General features: G+C 40.3%; 1 protein-coding gene across 2 annotated transcripts in view; it reads left to right on the top strand.

Moving 5' to 3' along the window:
* The window catches only part of STXBP6 (syntaxin binding protein 6), a 247,554-nt gene that overhangs the window by 75,890 nt on the left and 156,305 nt on the right, over positions 1-15,359 (top strand). For both annotated transcript variants that reach the window (XM_077770494.1, XM_077770493.1), the window contains exon 2: positions 2,419-2,607. In XM_077770494.1, the coding sequence (XP_077626620.1) occupies positions 2,454-2,607 (154 nt within the window). In that variant the 5' untranslated portion in view covers positions 2,419-2,453. The remainder of the gene's footprint in view (positions 1-2,418; positions 2,608-15,359) is intronic.

The following is a 15,359-nucleotide window of genomic DNA, read 5'->3' as shown; positions in this document are numbered from 1 at the left end:
GTGAAGATCTCTGTAAGTTGCAGTTAGTAAACTGAGGGTCTGGAATTTTAAGAGATTTGCCCAGTCATATATAGGTCTTCAGTGCTGGAGGTGGAATTTGAATCCAGGTTTGTTTTGATTCCAGAACTTGTGCTCAGTGAAGTTCCTGGTTTTATGTTTCCTGGTTTTTGTCATGTTTTGTTTGTTATTGTTTTTGGCTACTGAATATCAGTGTGTGTGTGTGTGTGTGTGTGTGTGTGTGTGTGTGTGTATAAATTAGTAAAAGGTCATTTCCATGCCTTACCAATTTCTTCAAAGAAGAACAAAATTTTCTAACAGTGTGGTAAAATAGGCATGTTCCTTTTTTTTTCTGGCAGATTTTACACAATAAAATGTTGCTTTTTATTTCTTTGAAACACAATTTTAGAAAAATGAGAATCCAGGATAGGAAAGCAAAAGCCATAGCACAGTTGGCAAGCCACCGGTCAGAGAATGCCTGGTGTGTTTGGGGATATGACATGCTTTCGGCATTGCTTCTAGAATGTTTAGATGCTTCTGCGCTCCCACTGGCTCACTTTTGCACTTGTCCCCAAAGGGTGAGGAGCGAGAGGCCTTTTTTCTCTCTCACGTTTGAAATGTCCCTGTAAATGATAACATGCTGCCCGGGAAAGTCACAGGGTAAATCATGGTGGGAGAAATCGTGTTCACTAACTTCTGGGAAATTGCGGGGTTATCCGTCAGTGGTCAGCACATTGAAAACCAGCCCCTACACTGGTGTCATTATGATCTCAGCCGTTGTGAGGAACCTGGTGGCACTGAGAAAGCGGCATGATCAGAGCATAAATGGACCTGGGTATAGATGAGTATAATATGTAATGGAAATATAGATGGATGTAATAGAAGCAACATTTTGTATTCTTTATTCTTGCGGCCATCAAGAAAACCTGTGCTGTTACAAAATTGAAAGTAGGAGAAATTTTTCTTTAACCAGAGGAATGCTCTTTTTAAATATATCTCTTTCCTACCACAAAGTTGCTGATGGATAGCTATGTTGGTAGCATTTGTGAATCTTGCATTGGGAAGGGTGATCCTGTGGTTTTCCCTCATAAAGCAGAACCTTCGATGAGGTCAGCAGTCAGCTCCTGGAGAACAGACACCATGTCTTAAATATTTCTTGTGTCTCTAATACTGAGCCTAGAGATGGTACATAGTGTGTGTTCGCCAACAGGCTCAGTTTTACAGCAGGCCAACTCTTTGAGCTGCTGTTACCGTATTTGGTTCTGCTGCTGACCCACTCCCAGCTCTCTCTGAATATGCTGTATAACCCACGTGTCCAGCCCACAGGCCCTGTCTGCACCTTTAGTTCTATTCACTGGTTACACAGATGTTGGTTAGTGATTAAGATACAGACTGTAACTAGGATGATGGGATAGAAAATGTCTCATCAAGTTGCCGTTGAGGTTTTTGGATGATAGGGTTAAAATTCAGACTGACCTTGAATATAATGGACACAAATAAGCAGAATTAAGACCGTCAGGGAGGTATAAGTTCTGGAAAACTAAATATAACGCAGGGCTGTATACATGTGAGTTCGGTGTTAGGGAGAGGAGGGACTCTCTGTGAGTCAGCAGCATACTGCTATATCTTCTTAATTATCGGGCGCACGCTGCCAGTTACCCACGGGAGCATAGCATGTGGGCACTGCCGGGTAACATTTCCAAAATACTTGGCATTAGTCAGACTTTTTTTTTTTTTTAGAATGCTCTGTCCACTCTGGCTGAAGAAAAGTGTGGAGAATTTGTCAAGGGTTCAGAGCATGGCAACTATATGCAGAGGAGCAATGGAAAATAGGGCCCACTGAAAGAGGCTAATAAATAAGGATTAATTATTTAGTGTGATCTAAAGCAGCCTAATGGGTGATTAAATTAATGGTCTTCTGTTGCATGTATGGTTATTATGTAGATAATATAATTATTTCCACTGTGAGTAGAATTAGGGAAATGGATTTACATTAAAGGAGATTTGAGGCAGCATAAAGAACTTCTTGACTTTAAGGATTGTTGGGCAGTGGAAAGACTTCTCAACTGGAAAGTCAAAACCATGTTTCTTACAGAATAGGAATGGGGGTACCTACAGCCCTCCAGTTACCTTTAGATGCAGTTGGAGTAGAGATTGACGCACTTTCCAGATAACATTTCATCTCACATCGTATTTGACATTTTCAGCGACCGCATCAGTATTCCCTTTGTTGTTTGTGTTTTTCACAGTTGATACAAAATGCAGACCTTGCTTTTAATGACTCCGCAGTGTGTTTCAAGCAAGCTAGAGTTTAAACAACAAATTGAAAATTACGTCACCTGAGAATCAACTTGCTGCTCACTCCCACAGGAGCCTTAGAGTATTGTCAACTCAACTTGCCTATTTCTTTTTCTTCTTTAGGAAACTAGCTGTGTGCCCTCCTCGATTGTTCCGCAATGAGTGCCAAGTCTGCCATCAGCAAGGAAATTTTTGCACCTCTTGATGAAAGGATGCTGGGAGCTGTCCAAGTCAAGAGGAGGACAAAGAAAAAGATTCCTTTCTTGGCAACTGGGGGTCAAGGCGAATATTTAACATATATCTGCCTGTCAGGTAATGAAACCCAGACCCTAAGAATGTTTAAACAGCTTCAATTTAAAACAGTTAATTCTAAGGTATCCAGGTGGGTCGTATACCCAGCTTTTGCACACATCTGCTCTTCAGTCTTGTTTCCTGTTTCTCTTGTTGTCCTCTCTGGTCCTTATTTCCTAGCGGTACCTCTACTTTTGAGGGGTTTTTTTTGTGGGAACGGGAGTGAAGTTCCACTTTCAGTGTAGTTTCCAGGTCATAAAGTGATGAAAGGGTCACTTCTCCTGAGCCCCTTCTCCTGAGGGGCTGACAGACACACTTGTTTGGCCATACTTCCCTTCACTTTCATTGGCAGAAAGCAGGTTCTACTCTAGGAATTTTTGCTTTAGGATAATTCCTAGTGTCTGGATAATGGTCATTACCGCCAGCCTGAGTTTCACTGGGTTTCTTTTCTTTAACAGTTTCCAATAATCAGTAATAGTTTGTCTCAAGATAAATATGGACACCTGAGGGAATGTGAGAAAGTAGGTGCAGCACCCAAATCATTGCTTTGCCTGACAGCTGTCCCTTGTCAGGAAGAGGCACTTATTCCATTAAGCTTAGAATTTTGTTGGATTATTTCTTTTTCTCTTTCTGCTTGTGATTGTAGATGTGTGGGACTTCCTGTGGATTCCTACCAAGTTTTTGAGATAAAATTTGGATAAGTTTTCCATGGAGTAGTGGTAGTGCTAAGCTGAACACCTGAGGCATTTGTAGTAAATCCGATAACACTTCTTGTAACCAGGCAATATAAGAATGAAGCTTCCCTTAATTCATCTTTTTTTATTTCCTTCACTTGTGGCTTGGGAATAAAACTTAATTTTTGGACCACTTTTTAGATTAAGGGAAAAAATAAGCTAAGTTTATCAGAATTCATTTCAGTGTGTAGATAGGTTTTTTCCAGAAAGAATATGTAAAGATACTGATAAGACTGTATCTTGGTTTATGATGAAATGATAACATAGCCTTTTGGTAAGAACGTCTTCTCAGTGGTTAGGAGAAAGCTTTTATTTAACCTAGTGTGAGAGAATTGACCTTGAAATATTCGTCTTTCCTTCTGAATTCCAAATTAGGATTAGATTAATGAAATTTGGTTATTATTGGAGGATATTTGCATTCCCCTGCTGTGCTGGGCAGTGCTTGGCATATAATAGGGACTCAATTAATACCTAAAGACTAAGTGGAAGAAAGAAGTAACCTTTCCCAATATCTTCCTAGTATTTTGTTAATGAGGTTCAGGTCTTAAAAATATTTTCATAATCTTAAATTTTGATTCTAGAGTTCTGTTTGCACCAATAATGAATAGAATGGATGATGATGAATTTTGTTTTGTGTTTGGGCTGAGCTCAACAGGAGCTGAGTATGGGCACATAGTAACTCTAATTTAACTTTATTAAATTTTATTCCATCTGTGTTTCATTGAGATTTCCTTTTTTTTTAATTTATTTATTTCTGAGAGAGAGAGAGAGAAAGAAAGAAAGACAGTCTAAGCAGGGGAGGGTCAGAGAGAGAGGGAGACACAGAATCTGAAGCAGGCTCCAGGCTCTGAGCTAGCTGTCAGCACAGAGCCCGACGCGGGGCTCGAACCCATGAACCGCGAGATCATGACCTAAGCGAAAGTCGGACGCTTAATCGACTGAGCCACCCAGGCGCCCCTCATTGAGATTTCCTGAAGACAGGTAGTTGAAGAAAAGGTGGATGGTCTAGAAGTCACTAGAGTTTTGCTTTTGACTAGAAGAGACATCCCTTTGACTAGAAGAGACAGAAGTTTGGTTTGCAGTTGAGGCATATGCTACTGTCAGCCTATTTCTGATCATAAAATCTGCAAGGGTGATACAGGGACTCTCTGCCTGCCTCGTCTCTGTGAAATAGTAGAGCCATTTCCCCCGCCAGGGGAGATAATGACCTGGACTTTTCCGATAACTGTGTTTCCCTTGTAGATTACCAAGACTTTAGTTTCCAAGTTTGAAACGATATAAATTGCTTTTGCAGAATTCCATTCTAAAGGAGGAAAATATTTTGTTCTGATAGTCTTCATCGTCATTCTTTTCATGGATTTGAATCACAAGAGGATAGATTGATAAAGTAGACCTGACATTTAAGCAGATGATTTCATGGAAATTGGGGCCAGAGATGACCAAATAACTTTGACACCCCAGTTTTTTGCAGTTTGATTTTTTTCTAATAATTGAGAAAGGAGCAGCCTTCTTTATTTTCTAACTTATGTGAAGCTTAGAGGCATAAGGTAATGTTTTAATTGACAAGTAATTATGTCCCCAAATATTTATTAAGTTTTTTTATGTGCTGAGCACTCTAGGTGCTGGGTGAAGCTTACTCTGTTTGATGGGGAGGGAACAGTAGACATCAATCAACTACTCACTAAAATAAACATAACTATTAACTGTGAAAAGGCTCAAAAGGAACAGTACAGTGATGCGAAAGCATGTGTGAAGAGAAGTTGTCCTGGCCAGAGAACCCAGAGCTTCGAGAAAAGTAGAGCCTCCCTGGTTCTGAAGAGACATGGTGTGTGTGCAGTGAGCATTCCTGGCAGAGGGAAGGGCAGCCTCATTAAAAGACTGCGCTGGATTTTGAGTAGCTCCTTCTCTCCCATCCGGTCTCAGGATGACCCCTTTGTAGCTCAACTCACAGAGGCAGCTGTGAAGTGAAAGCAGAGCCCTGGAATGACAGCCTCCTTCCTGCTGTTAGCATGAACCACCTACGCCTTCTGGGAGGCCAGGCTCTTCAACTCTTGTTGATGAAAACCAGCTATATCCATTTTGAACAGGCAAGATTTGTTCATATTAGGGCAATGTCTGCAAATAATACTTAACCACTTTTCAAGCAGTGTAAAAAGTTTAAAAAACATTTTTTTAGAGGAAGAATATCCTAGCTTTCAAACCTTGCCAGAACATGCATTTAAGCCCAAGTGTTGTATGTATCTAGTGTCTTTTACTGGCTGTGTGTGGGTGAGTCTGGCAAATTTCAGATCGGAGAGGGTGAGCCTGTGATCCTAAGAGTTACCATTTTCAGAGTGAATTGCATGTCCTTCGGAGGAATCCAGAAAGATGTTGGAAGTAAGATGATCTTTCCTGGGTTATTTAGTTGTGATTGTGTAAGGAGAGAAATAATCTCCCCAGTTCATTCGTGGAGCCTCAGAATGGAATTTGAAAGTTTCTCATTGGACTTCACAAATGGCTTCTTGGATAGTGTGCAGACATTTATCTCCTGACAGGCTTTGGTTGATTTGCCTTCTCAAAGCCTGGTTTCTACTTTTTCTTTTTGGCAATGGCTAAAATTAAAAAGACAGACAATACCAAGTGTTAGTAAGCATGGGGAGGAGTTTGAACTCTCCTACTTTGCTGGTGGGAATGTTCACCAACTGCTTTGGTGAACAGTTTGGCAGTTTTTTTGTAAATTCAAACATGCACTCTGACTCAACAACTCTATTCCTAGTCTTTTACCCAAGTGAAATAAAAAAACATGCCCACATAAAGAAATGTACATAGAAGTTAGCAACAGTTTTAATTATAATAACCAATAAATTGAACTCAAGTGTCCATCTACATGTAAAAGAACAATTATTTTCTATCTGTGGAATGCTCCCTAAGAAATGAATTGCCAGAACATGCAGCAACATGGATTACTCAAAAGCCTTATGTTGTATGAAAGAAAAGAAAGAAAAGACTACATGCTGTGTGATTCTATTTATATGAAATTCTAGAATGGACAGAACTTAACCTGTAGTGACAGAAAGTCCATTGGTGGCTGACAGGGTTAGGGTCAAGGATTGACTATAAAGGGGCATGAGGGAATTTTTTGCGATGTTGTAAGTGTTCTATATGTTGATTGAGGTTATGGTTATTTGGGTGTGTATCTTTTTCACAGCTTATCAAACTGTACACTAAAAATACATACATATTATACGTAAATATATCAGCAAAATCTATTTTAAAAGAGCTCTTACAAAGTCACTAGTGGGATGATTGTAAGACTTTATTAACCGTCAGGGTGCCTGGGTTGCTCAGTCAGTTCAGGGTCTGACTCTTGGTTTCAGCTCAGGCCATGATCTCACAGTTTGTGAGATCAAGCCCCGCATCAGGCTCTGTACTGACCATGTGGAGCCTTCTTGGGATTCTCTCTCTGACCCTCCCTGGCTCACTCTCTCAAAAATAAATAAACCTGAAAAAAAAAAGAATTTATTAACCTTTTTATATCTCCAGCCTCCTCCTATAAGGACAGAAACTAGCCCTTCTTCTTCATACAAATGAGAAGTTATCTTAGATAGCCTTGTTGAGCCCTCAAACAGAAGCAGCTGTGTAGCAGGTAAACCTGTGCTTGAATCTATATGATGTAAATGTCAGTGCACTTTAAGTTCCTTATAGAACATGACACATTGCCACGTACAGACACTATTCATTGTGTTTAAATAGAAGATGCTGTTTAAATTTATGGCTTACTACATACCTGATTATACTTTAGACTTTAAAATTTAGAACTGTTAACTCACTCAAGGTATAACGCAAGCCTTACCCCCAATACAGTTGGTTGCCCCTTAGGTGAAACTTGGGTCTATAAAACTAAACTGGAAACGTGCTAAGTTAAAGACCAGTTTGCTAGTAGAGGCCCATTAGCTACTGAACATTCCATAATTCATACTTAAAATCTATTTTCCCAGGGCGCCTGGGTGGCTCAGTTGGTTAAGCATCCGACTTCGGCTCAGGTCATGATCTCATGGTTCGTGGATTTGCGTCAGGCTCTATGCTGACAGCTAGCTCAGAGCCTGGAGCCTGCTTCAGATTCTGTATCTCCCTCTCTGTCTGACCCTCCCTTGCTCACGCTGCCTCTCTCTCTCTCTCTCTCTCTCAGAAATAAATAAAACATTAAAAAAAATTTTTTTTAATCTATTTTCCCAATCCTGTTTTAATTGAGTATATGCAGTGTATAATGCTAGCCTTCACATCCATAAATGGATAAAAATCCTTGGTTGCTACTCATTGTCCCCATAAAAAGCGTGAAGAAATTTTAATTTTTGTGATTAATACATTCTTTTACATCTTTTGTTGAAACAAAATCTTAATCTTTTGAAAATGATTTTAGATGTTTAGGGAGCAAAATTTTCTTATTTAAAAAAATAGTTCTGAATGATCTTTGATGAAATAATTTATGTGAATGGATCCCCATGGAGGGTAGTTACATTGGATAGGAGCCTAGAACCTGGCAATACTGCTCTTCACCTCAGCGGTTGCCATTCCTACATGTTCCTTAAGAATCATCTTGAGAACTTTTCAAAATCCAGATCTAGGTGCTACGGCAGTAGCACCAGCAGGGTGTGGTAAAACCCATTGTATTTTGAGCATGTCATCTCGAAGATATTGAACCCAACATTGAGAAGTTCATTACATTGGTGGGTTCTACTCTGGGTTGTCTTATTGGTATGCTTGACACAACAGTACATTTTTGTACTCTGCTGTATCCAAAAAATACTTCTTGGCCTTCCATGTTTCATAACCATGTTCAACCCTCTGAATTTTTCTGGGCTTCCGTTTATCTACTTGGCACATTCAAAGGTTCCTTTGGGTTCTGAGGTTCTAGGATTCTGAACCCTTTGAAAATTTTATACCAAATCTCATTCTTATCTCCTACATGTCATGTAGGGAGAAAGTCAGGCTGTTAATAATCCAAATGAACACTTAAAGCATTTATGAGGGTTTGAGAGCATTCTTTATAGGTTGTTATTGGAATTAGAGTAAGCAAAGTTAATTGTCAGCAGTCTGGAATAGAAAGAAATTCTTTTCATCCTCTTTCTAATTCTGACTAGATCTCATCTCAAGGTCTATAAATATTAGAAAAGAGAGAAGGGAAGAATACAAGACAGATGAAATTTGACCTTGATAGAAATGATTTCTTTAGGAATGGTGAGTCAACTTTCCAAGAGTTTTTTATCCAGGAAAATGAAAAACTCCACTCTGAACTCATGTTTACAAACATATTCATAGTAAAAGAAAAAATACAAAACAACTACAATAAATATGTATTTATAATTCTTTATTATTGAAGTACTACATATTACTAAAACTGTGAATCTTTTAGAAAATTATATAGAGGGGCACCTGGGTGGCTCAGTCGGTTAAGCAGCTGACTTCAGCTCAGGTCATGATCTCACAGTCCGTGGGTTCGAGCCCCGCATCTGGCTCTGTGCTGACAGCTCAGAGCCTGGAGCCTGTTTCAGATTCTGTCTCCCTCTCTCTGACCCTCCCCCACTCATACTTTGTCTCTCTCTGTCTCAAAAATTAAAAAAATAAACGTTAAAAATTTAAAAAAAGAAAATTATGTAGAAAAAATAAAAATCATTAGTCTTATATATATTATTTGTTGTAATTCCAGTTAATCCTCACAGCATTCCTATCAATGAGGTGTTACGTTCTTCATTTCATGGACAAAGGAACCAGTGTTCATCAGAACTTATGCCATCCTAGAGCCACCATTTTGGAAGTAACAGACTGGGAAATCCACCCAGTCCTTATTACCCCAGTGGCCATGCTCATACTCCCTTAGTACCTCATTTCTTCTGACAGGTCACCAGGGAATGTGGTGTAGAAAGGACCATGTTTTGTTTTATTTTTTTTAAGTTTATTTTTTTATTTTGAGAGAGAACCAGTGTGGGAGGAGCTGAGGGGGGTGGGGACAGAGGATCCAAAGTGGGCTCAGTGCTGATAGCAGAGAACTTGATGTGGGATTCAAACTCACAAACCATGAAATCGTGATCAGAGCCCAAGTCGGATTCTCAATCAACTGAACCACCCAGGTGCCCAGGGAGGGCCATGTTTCAAGGAGTAAATTCTTCCCTAACCCTTCAAAACTGGTAAGACATTGAACAGTTTTGACCTATAGTCTTGCTATAACTTCTGAGGTTATTGACTAATAGACTCTCCTGCATTTGTAATATGCATCAGGGTAAGTCTCTGCTCTCATAGAGATTTGACATGTAAATCCAGCCATAAAACCTTAAGTAGCTCTAGAAGACAGTGCAATAAAAAAGTTATTTCTAGTGCCTTATTATGATTCTTTCTACATCCTCTTTTATTTTATAAAAATGAAGTATCCTCTGTTATACTTTATATTGGGAATTTGGCTCTTTTGTGTATGTGCATAGATATATTTGATTAAAACATTTGTAACAACATTAATCCTTGGTTAGGTGAAGTTAAAAGTAGAGAGAGGATTTTCTGAAATGTCTTCTGACCCAGTAGATTCTGCCACCAGGTGTTATTTATAAATGACCTTCAGTGTAGGGACACCTGGGTGTCTCAGTTGGTTAAGTGTCCAGCTTTGGCTCAGGTCATGATCTCGTGATTTGCAAGTTCAAGCCCCACATCGGGCTCTCTGCTGTCAGCTCAGAGCCCGCTTTGGATTCTCTGTCTTCCCCTTCCCCTGCTTGCACTTTCTCAAAAATAAACATTTTAAAAATAAATAAATAATAAATGACCTTCAGTATAGCACCTGCCATACACCTATCACATGATTCAGTGCTCAATACAATTAGGCTGGCACCAAGCCTACCTTTGAATTAACGATATAATAACACTAGTAGTACTAACGGTATTAATTGAGTTCCTGTTTGAGATGTGGTTCTTTGCCCTTTATATATATTAACTCATTTAATCCTTACAACAGTGTTACAACGTAGATAAAAGTACTGTCTTCATTTTGTAGATAAGGAAACTGAGCATTTAGAAGTAAATTAGTTTGCCCAAGGTCATCAGCGTATGAGGTACCAAACAGGGATTTGAACTCAGGTAGTGTGATTGTAGGTCTGTATTCCTTTAGCCGCTGTGTTTCCCCCCCACCCCCACCCCATGCAAGAATTATGTGAGAGAGAACGTCCCAAACCAAACTTCTTTTCTTACCCTTCTTACACAACTTTGGTGATAATCATGTCTTGATATTACTCTGCTTTCCTACAGGTTTAGCCCTTGGTTAGTCTTGGCTGGGTGGTGACAGTCCTGTACGCCAATAACTGAACTCTGAAGAAAGCCTATCAGAATGACAACAGATGTACTTGACTCTTAGAGAAAATTCATTCCCCAGGGGAACTCTGAGAGTTCCCTTGTGTAGGCACTTGTTTTGTTCAGTTAGGTAATAGAAAAAAGTGGATGCCTTAAAAATTTTTTAGGACTTCCTTAATGGTTCTAGAGCTCTTACTGTGAAAACTGCTGGTAATAATATGTGTGTCTTCTAAAGCCTGGTGAATAGGAGATGCCAAAAATGGATAACTAAGCCCTTCAAGGGTATTATCTCACCTAATCCTCACAACGGTCTTGTGACATGGCTTCTGCTTTGCAGATGAACCAGCAGAGGCTTGAAGTGTGAGGGTAAGTGCACCGCGCAGGGCCAGGGCCAGGGCATGATGGGCTAAGACGCACCTCTGTGCCCATCTCCCTGCACAGTGGGCGTGCTTATTCGTCTGTTTTCTAGATGGGGCTGCATCTGAGAAACAGCACTCTCCCCTTCCTTAGAAACAATGTGGCAGCATTCCTTGATTGAGCAAAGCGTTTTCATCTCTGAGGGTTTAGAGGATATGCTGTCAACCACTTGAGCTTTTCTAGTGGTTTAGCACGCCAACGGAGTTTTCTTTTTCCATTCTCTCATGTATGCGTTCCAGTACTAAAGCCAGATGGAAACAAGGGAAAACTCTTGACAGAGGCTAGTGCCAAAACATTTCATTTAAAAAGGAAACTCCATCTGTGTGCTCTCCTACCACACAGCCCACTGTTAAGAGCAGGAATTTCACAGCTGATTCAGTTATCTTTGCTTTGATTAATTTTGACTAATTGCAAAGGTAGAGAGCGTTGGTTAGGGAGAAGGCAAACTGAGGCAGCTCACCTTCTAGAACATGGCTGGCAAGGCCCTGTGTACCTGGCAGCCCCAGACCAAGAAGGCAGGGTTGTAATTCATGCAGAATTTGGTGGTGGTGGTGGTTGTCTCAGTTACCACTTAAAAATTTTTTTAATGTTTATTTTTGAGAGAGAGAGAGAGAAAATAGGAGAAGGGCAGAGAGAGAAGGAGACACAGAATCTGAAGCAGGTTCCAGGCTCTGAGCTATCAGCACAGAGCCTGACACGGGGCTCAGACTCACGAGCCGGGAGATCATGACCTGAGCTGAAGTCAGACACACAACCGATTGAGCCACCCAGGCGCCCCTCAGTTACTGCTTTTAGAAGTCAGTGCTCTTTGCTGTCGTATTGCAAGGTGAACATCATCAGGATTTTATTGGTCAGTAGTTGTAGTCAGAGGCACTCTGGGATGCCACCAGTCACTATTGTTCCCTGTTTTCTTCTAGCCCAAAACAGCTACAAAACACAGGCTTAGGTGTAAGACTGACTTATGGCGAAATACTGGCTGTATTAACTCCTTGAGATGCAGTTTTCTCATCTGTAAAATGGAAATTAATATATATCCATCCATCCCAAGGGCTTTTTGAAGAGTAAATGAACTATATATGTGTGTCAGTGTAAGGCCCGTTACATGGGAGGCCTTGAGCTCTATGAGTAAATTATCTTGTCAAAATCTTGTCATTCTCTTATCATTAAATGGGTCATCCACTGGTTCTTGCCCTACAAAGCTAATTCATCTGCAGTTTAGAAATCATGTTAATGTATGTCAATGACAGGCTTCTGTGGCCCACATCGTATGAGACAAAAGCCACACAAAAAGCCCAGAATTGCCTTGGCAGTTTCCTCCCTCCTCATCCATACGTTTTCCCCTTCCCCTCCACTTGTTGTCCCACCTCTGCTAGGGACCTCACAGTCATCCTGACTCCCAGTTTCTAAACCAAGCTCCTCTTAATTTTCTGTGTTCGAAAATTATTCTGCACACACCCCCAGCTAGAAATGGTGGAGCGAGGGAAGGCAATGCACATCACAATTCTGTTTCTGAGAGTCTAAAGACTTCCATTCTGATTTCATGGGTATTTGTGCCTTGCTGGATATACTGGATGCTGAAGTTGTTGTGTTTAGGCCTCTTTATCCAACTTTGTGAGGAGTTAGAACTGGCTCAGTTGATGGAGTTCCTGTCCCTGAAATGGGAGATGTTATTTTCCTACACCTACCTTCAGTGGATCAAAAGACAAATTGAAAGAAAATAAAACAAAACATTCTCTGGGGTCAGTCAAGTGCACTTTAAGCAAACAGCAGAAGTGGGAGAGGCTGGTACAAATGCCTGTGGACCCAGCTTTTGAGCCCAGATCAGGTTCTTATTTGCCCAAGTCTTTCCTGTTACCCTTCCTTTAGAGAGAGAAAGAACAAATATGAGTGATACTCATATCCCAGAAACATCCCCATTACAGCCATGCTACACCCTATGCAGAATTTTCCACAAGAAACTATAAATAACCACAAGGACAGTGAGGTTTCCATGTTGTCTAGTACCATGAAGAATAAATGACCAGTTACTGTGCTCTGAACTTGAGCTCACTTCTCCCCGGCCTCCCATGTCATATTCGTAATAGCACTTAGTTACTTAGTAAGGCCGGATTGTTTTGTCAGTTTGCTTTCTGTTTACCTCCCCAGACTGTTGGCCCCTAGAGGGTAGGGGCCATGTTCTAGACATCTCTCTGTCCCAGGTGGAATGGATGAGCACCTGAACAGGGAGTGGTAGAGGGTGGGGGTGGGGACCATGGGGCAGTGGGGAGGGTCAGGTAATATTCCACTCTGCTGAGACTGCACAAAGACTGTTTCTGGGGTGGAGCTCCAGGCTGTGAGGCCACACATTTACTCTGGGTTTTACCAGCTGGAACTGGTTTGGTTTGGCTTTTTTTTTTTTTTTTTAAACTTGCTGTTATTCACCCAAAGATGCTGCCGGGTGGACTTCCCTCACCACCCCTTGGAATTCATCAGGTTACTGAGCAGGAATTTTTATTCTACCTATCAGCCCCATTACCAGGAAGAAAATACAGATTTCCCTGATTTATTCAGGCTTTTAGGATCCTCCAAAATGAACAATTTATAAATGATTCCATTGTAATGTACAGTGGGAAGCTATTATCTCAAATTTGTGAAGCACCTGAGTGTTTCTCCTGAAGAAAGTTCATATTATAGAGGAATAAATGACCATTTAATGTCACTGAATATATCAAACTTTCTCTGAATGCTCTTTTCTTACAGGAATCGTTTTCGCTTCTGCATTTCCTTAAAAAGGGCTTTCAAGGGAAAAGTGGAAACTGTTTTTATTAAAACTCTCCCTGAGGATATTCATACTGCCCTCCCCCCCAAACATAAAGCCTTTTAGCTCAAATTATTTTCATCTACCACATGTGGGTTCCACAGGGCTTAGGTTGTAGACTCTATACCCAACTGCCATTTTGATGTGTGTATTCAGTTTAACAAATCATGCTGCTCTCAGAAGCCTACAGGGCTTGGTGAGTGGGTCTGAGATGGCAAGACTATACCCAGCCTTGATTCCTTGAGATCTAAGAGAATTGAGAATGGCCCTCTCTGGTTTTCAGCTAATATGAGTAAGCAGCAGTTATAGAAGTTTTTATTCAGGTCCAAATCCTGTCTGTCTTACAGGTAAGTGTCAACTGTGTTTTTGGATCCATGAATGTTTAAGTATATTTCTCCCAAGAAATGTATGTATGTGTTTTATGAGAAACANTGAATATATCAAACTTTCTCTGAATGCTCTTTTCTTACAGGAATCGTTTTCGCTTCTGCATTTCCTTAAAAAGGGCTTTCAAGGGAAAAGTGGAAACTGTTTTTATTAAAACTCTCCCTGAGGATATTCATACTGCCCTCCCCCCCAAACATAAAGCCTTTTAGCTCAAATTATTTTCATCTACCACATGTGGGTTCCACAGGGCTTAGGTTGTAGACTCTATACCCAACTGCCATTTTGATGTGTGTATTCAGTTTAACAAATCATGCTGCTCTCAGAAGCCTACAGGGCTTGGTGAGTGGGTCTGAGATGGCAAGACTATACCCAGCCTTGATTCCTTGAGATCTAAGAGAATTGAGAATGGCCCTCTCTGGTTTTCAGCTAATATGAGTAAGCAGCAGTTATAGAAGTTTTTATTCAGGTCCAAATCCTTTCCGTCTTACAGGTAAGTAAGAGTCAACTGTGTTTTTGGATCCATGAATGTTTAAGTATATTTCTCCCAAGAAATGTATGTGTGTTCTTTATGAGAAACATAGAAAGTGCCACTGATTAAAGAAAAAAAGAACAAAGAAATGAACAATGGGGAGGGTGCCTGGGTGGCTCAGTCAATTAAGCATCAGACAATTCTTCATTTTGGCTGAAGACATGATCTCACAGTTTGTGAACTTGAAGCCCATGTGTCAGACTCTGTGATAACAGTGTGGAGCCTGCTTGGGATTCTCTCTCTCCCTCTCTACCCCTCCCCAGTACACACTCACATGTGCTCTCTCTCTCTCTCAAAATAAACAAAAGTTTTTTTAAAAAAAAGAAAAACTGTGGGAAAAATAATGATTGGGGCTTTTCAGCTTCATGGTTTTTAGTATTCTTCCCCTTGATAATATTCTGTTTTGTCCTTTTTCACTTAGCACAGTAACAAAAACTTATTTATTCTGCACTTTTTGTAAAGATAATTTGAATGGATTTTTGAGTGCCATGGAGTATTTTTCCATTTATCTGTTGCTGCATATTTCTTTTTTCAAGTGTCACAGTGAGAAATAAGGGACTTAGAACTTGGTCTTGCCTTGTTTTTTTTTTTTTTTTTTTTT

This window comes from Crocuta crocuta, unplaced genomic scaffold, assembly GCF_008692635.1.
Source record: "Crocuta crocuta isolate KB4526 unplaced genomic scaffold, BGI_CrCroc_1.0 scaffold175, whole genome shotgun sequence".
NCBI classification, from domain to species: Eukaryota; Metazoa; Chordata; class Mammalia; order Carnivora; family Hyaenidae; genus Crocuta; species Crocuta crocuta.
The sequence above is the reverse complement of the archived record's forward strand: the minus strand, read 5'-3'. Positions and strand labels throughout refer to the sequence as shown.